This window comes from Limulus polyphemus, unplaced genomic scaffold (genome assembly GCF_000517525.1).
Source record: "Limulus polyphemus unplaced genomic scaffold, Limulus_polyphemus-2.1.2 Scaffold1563, whole genome shotgun sequence".
In the NCBI taxonomy this organism is placed as follows: Eukaryota; Metazoa; Arthropoda; class Merostomata; order Xiphosura; family Limulidae; genus Limulus; species Limulus polyphemus.
In genome coordinates, this window is record NW_013667173.1 from 110,563 (window position 1) to 116,345 (window position 5,783).

The 5,783-nt window shown below is 29.5% G+C and overlaps 1 protein-coding gene across 1 annotated transcript in view; it reads left to right on the plus strand.

The window, feature by feature from the left end:
* The window catches only part of LOC106464112 (retinoblastoma-like protein 1), a 53,749-nt gene that overhangs the window by 31,262 nt on the left and 16,704 nt on the right, over window positions 1-5,783 (plus strand). The window contains exons 11-14 of the mRNA XM_013924223.2: window positions 618-755; window positions 1,223-1,305; window positions 2,891-3,011; window positions 3,464-3,562. Of these exons, the coding sequence (XP_013779677.1) occupies window positions 618-755; window positions 1,223-1,305; window positions 2,891-3,011; window positions 3,464-3,562 (441 nt within the window). The remainder of the gene's footprint in view (window positions 1-617; window positions 756-1,222; window positions 1,306-2,890; window positions 3,012-3,463; window positions 3,563-5,783) is intronic.

Consider the following 5,783-nt stretch of genomic DNA (forward strand, 5'->3'; position numbering starts at 1 on the left):
GAAAAGGCGGAAGACTTTCGAAACGTCGTCCTCTACATTTGTAGGTTTCTGCAACAGGCAGTTGCTGTCCATTTGAAACTTAGATTCACACCTTAAATTTTTCATTAGTATTCTTTTAAAGACATTACTTTATGCAGTGAGACTATGTAATATTCATTCAACCTATTAATTATTATTTAACAAATGAAATGTAATCAGTTGCTTTGAAATTATTTCAAATCTGGTCTTTAATTATTTTCTGTTTCTGGTGATACAATATCTATAGATATTAGATATCCACACTGGAAGTTTGAAAAGTTGTCCCAATTTCTTTTTAAAGAATTGTGAAGCATTTTAACTTGATTATCATCCAGATGCTAAAGTTTTTGTTTTATTATTAGGAATATTTAAGTGTATTATTCCTTATATGTAATAATTCTAGGGCCAAAACATTAATAAAAATAGTGCTTAAGTTTCTCGTAAATTTTATAAATGTTTGTATAACTCGAATAGTATCATTTAAAAATTGTAGAAATATAAACCACATTGAAGATTTAAAAGAGAGATGCTTATTTTTTACATGTAAATTAGTGTTCGATTTAGAAACACGCATTTATTTTGTGAATGTGTTTTTCCAGCCATGGGAAGATCATCCTGGTTCCCAGTTAGATTTTGCTAAGAAGCGACTCCAGCTTGGAGAAACGCTCTATTATAAAGTTTTAGAAAATGTTATGACAAATGAAAGAAAAAGACTTCCACCTAAAACAGATTTGTCGGTAAGTATTTGTTTTTATGAATTATTTATGGGTTGTTACTACCAACCCTATTTCTATATAGTGCTCCATTGTAAAACCTTGATATGAATACCTAAATCTCATCACTATTGAAACCCAAAGGTGAGATATTAAATTTGGAATATGATCCTTGTGTATGTATTTCAATATATTTTTGCATTATTTCTCTTAAAATGTCTGTGAAATAGGATAAAAATTTGAGTTAAGTTACTGACTTGGTTTAATGTTTTTGTTTAAAAAACATTTACTAAGAAAATTTAAAGCTGAAGATACATAGATATTTGATTACATAATTTGATAAATTTACTTAGTAGTTACTGAGAGGAAATTAAACATTTAATTTTTATTTTTAGAATTCATATAAGTAGCAATAGTTTTTAATAAGTTTATATGCTATAGTGATAATGAAAATTTTAAATTTATATACTTTAAATTCTTTTTTTTTTCAGAGTCTCTTGGAAAAGGATGAATTTCACAAGACATTATTTGCCTGCTGTCTAGAAATAGTACTGTTCTCATACAATTCTCAACGGTAGGTAGTATTTGTGACCAAGATGATTATGGAAAAAGGGGTTGTAAAATTAGGTTAATATTAAATAGTTCAATTAAAGTGTAAATATAATATAATGTGCTGAAGTTTTTTCTTAGTTAAAAGTCGTATTTTATGAAAAGCTGAATAATGATTAGTCTCAAAACAGAGAAAAAATATCCTGAAAGATGAATCTTGTCTTAATGTTTTTGATTGGCTCCAAGGCCTCATTTTTGTGAACTTCCAAATACTTGCAGTTTACAGTGAACTAGTTCAAAATCAAACTTCTTGAACATAGTTCCACTGCTATTGAGAGAAAGGAAAAATTAATACAAAGGTAAGGTCATGGTCTTTGATACTATGCAGTAGTACAATACTATTACCATGTCACTAAGTTTTTGGCAAACGTAATGTTGCCTGGAGTGTCAACAAATGTTCTAAAAGATAGTGATGGTTTTGCAGTTGAGCAGTTTGAGTCAGTGATTCATCTTTAGATCTATGACACATATTTACTTATGAACGACGCTAAAAATTTTTTGTTTGGTTTTCACAGATTTTGTCACAATGAGAACCTGCAATCCACTTCCTTGACCACATTTGCTTTAAAACTGAATACGTCTAAGTGAAGTTACATTGTAATTTTTTCCCATTTTGTACACAAGAGTAAATGGGTTCAAGAATTATTAAAGATGAATTTCTTATGCTACTCAAAATATTTTATGTACTATCAAAGAATTCGAACTACTATATTCTACTGTCATGTAATCAATAAAAATTGGTTTACATGGATCAAACCTCATTAAATAGACAACTTTGCCATGATTTACAAATATATTGTTCATTCAGTTAGAAATAGGTTACCTGAAACTGAATTTTTTTTTTTTAAATTCCTAACCTAAAATTAATTGCACACAAATTCAAAGTGTAAATGCATGTTATATTCACATGGGACCTAACCTAACAGGGAAAAGTACAACACTATAGTATCTAAAAGTGACTGCTTATAATTCTTCAAATTGAAGTGGCTTTTGCATAGTATGTTACAAGAACCTTTGTTTCAAATGCATTTGTCGTCCAATGCATGTTATATTCACATGGGACCTAACCTAACAGGGAAAAGTACAACACTATAGTATCTAAAAGTGACTGCTTATAATTCTTCAAATTGAAGTGGCTTTTGCATAGTATGTTACAAGAACCTTTGTTTCAAATGCATTTGTCGTCCAGACCACATGATTTATGACTATTCTCTACTTAATTCAAAATCTAGTTTCCCTTGGAAATTGATGCCCACTGGTTTTGTTCGTACAACTGTTCGCAGCAGAACTGGGCATATTTATTCAGACAACAAATGTGCTTGCTTGAACAAGATGCATAGAAGTATGTTGTAAACCTCCGTGATACCACCTGGTGACTAATGAGCTGATCAAAGTCTTTCTTTAAATCATCCTATTTGTCAATACATTGGTGTTTTTCTAAACTTAAAGAAATTTCTATGTTATAGCTTTTGTTTGTGTAAAAAGAAAAATAGACTGTGAATACTTTTTTTTTTGATTATTTTCTAAAAAGAAAAAAACCTGTCTTTTAGCACATTCCCCTGGATTTTGGAGGTGTTTGATTTTTGGTCTTATGACTTCTACAAGGTGATAGAGCCAGTCATTCGAGCTGAAGAAGGATTGTCAAGAGACGTAGTGAAGCACCTGAATCATGTTAGTTAAAATATATTTTTATCATCTATTTCTTTCTGATTTGATGCTTTTTGTTTTACTTTCTTTCAGTACCTCTGTATCTTTGTTGTGATGGCAGGGATGAAGAAATGAGAAACAGATTCACTTAACACTGATATTTTGATGTTTAATTCTTTGCAAAGAATATTTAACATATCTGAAAAGTATCTGTTAGTAAAACTGATATTTTCTATTATATTAGATTTTTAATACATTTCCTGTTTGCTTATAATGTCAGTCTAATTTTTCCTGTTTGAACCATTACTTTATGAAAATGTTACAGGTAAAGTTATTTCTTATTTCATATCTATTTTGCATAAATTTCAACAATTTGTCTTTTTTTTAATGTTTAATAAAGAAAATAAACTATACCAAACCTTGTTATTATTGAGAAAAAAATTAGTTCAGGTTATCTTCCCATTTCTGTGTTTTAGGTTGAAGAGCAGATCCTGGAAAGTAAGGCCTGGTCTTCAGAGTCTCCCCTGTGGGAAGCACTCAAGTTATCAAGACTTCCTGTCCCATCTTGTGAAGAGGTGTGTGGTACTAATGTAAACCTAAATATCTGTTTTTGTTAACACTCAATGTTTTTTGTCGTGTTTTGAATGTTGTAGAGTATATGTGAATAGATAGTGTGATTTTTTTTTTAATTGCTTTCAGTGTTATTCTTCTAAACATCAAATAAAAATATTAGTGGATGCAAAAATGGAAAAATAGGATTAAGTTGTAGTATTTGTGTAATGTAGTTAGGTGGAAATATATTTTTATTTTCATTTTGTTTAAAGCTTTGCAAAAGGCTATTATATATGAAAAATAGTGAAAGGGATATCATGTAAATCTTTCATATTTTGTAATCTAAATGTAGTTCGCATTATTGAAGCTCTTTTACCCTATCTGCCTGGGCATCATTTACTGCGTATGTCACATGGTTTTAGTGACTTGTATTCAAAAATTTATTAAACAACTTTTTATTTATGTTATACCAATTAGTATAGCATAAAATCTTAGCTAATAATTCATATTTTAATAGTATACAAGTCTTAAGTTTTTAATTTTATAAGGCAATATTTTAAAAAATTCTTAAATTTCCCCTAGGCATCTCCTCTTCTCTATTTTATCCACCACCCTTACAGTAAATACAAAATTAAACTTAAATTACTCACTATAAAATCGTCATTGCTCAGACAAACTACAATTTTAATAGCCTTCAATCTTGTTTGGTTACTGAGCCATCAAATAGAAAATCAGGCATCTTTTGTCACATTCTCTCTTTCAGGATTTGTTAATAGTTCTCTCTTACATTTAATTCTCTATTATCTATAACCAATAGAAAACCAAGGTTTTCATCTGTCAAATGACGTATTATATCACGTTGTTTTCTGAATGGAGAATTGTCAATTTCTCTGTTGGTACAAGCTTTCTTTCCATGGGAAAGATAACAATTAGCTTGAATGAACTTGTAAAGGCTCTTGTCGCATAGTTAGAAAAACAGAAAAATTGTGATAGTTAGAGGAAATTGTCTGCTTTTTGCATGTTATTATTCTGTGTTTTTTGGTGCATTATTTAATTAAATAAAAAGGTATTTAGTATGTTACTACCATAAGTATAAAAATAAAGTACGGTTAAGTGTTATCGACAGTTAACAGAAAAAAAAACAGGTAAGTACTTCTTGTTCTCTATTTATTGTTATAAAAGTCACTAGAAGGTAAAAATAGGGATCTCTAAGTTAGTTAGGGTTAGATTATGTAAAATCAATAATAATAATAATGTTTCACAAGGCACGCACATGAGCAGCTTGCGGGTAACATAATTTGATAGCTTAATGTTAACCACACGTTTCCCAAGTGACTTTCAACTTATAATGGTGTGAATAGTAGTTAGACACAGCTCAAACGGAAATAAAACAATAAACTTTAATTATGAATATATGTATACTGTTATGAGTTTACAGCTACTTAGGATAAATGAATGTAGTTTCATGTTACAATCTGAAGTCATTCCAGAGAGAAAAAAAAGGGTAATTTAGATTTTTGGGGTGGTTACGAGGTCGGTCAAATTGACCAACCTTGTATAGAATTAGGGTAGAGAAAATAAAATATAAAGTTTTACTGAAACAAACATTTGAAATGTATTTAAGAGATGAAGAAAATATTTTTAATTTTAAAACGAAAATCACTTTGCACACCATTTAAAACAAATACTCATTATATTCAAATTTTTTTTTAGTTTATATAAAACCTTCACTAAAAAATGACTTTTTGTAGGTGAAAGACTTGTAATGTTTCATGACAGATTGCCAAAGTTTGTGAAGGTAAACGTTAGAATCAAATCTATAAAGACTTTAAATGAGTATAAATAGGTCACGTGGTTGGTCAAATCAACCGAGTCCTTGTTGAGAGAGTTAAACCTCTTTTTCTTTTACAACTATATATTATGATTTCGCTAATTTTTTGTAGATTTTACATATGTGCCAAATTCTTTACCATATTGAAGACTAAATGTTTAATGCAGAAATTACCATAGCAACATACTACTCTTTGGGTCCAGTGGATTCCAGCATTAATATACAACTCCTAAAAACACGTATCACTGTATGTTTATACTGCCAAAGATTGCTATATGAATGTTCACTAGCAGTTTGCATTGATTCACTTTATGAAATGTACCTTTTTAGTATTTCTCTTGACTGTAATTTTTTGCAAGTTTTTACAGTTATATCCACAGGTGTATTCTGGGTGAGTTTTTATCTCCCCCCCC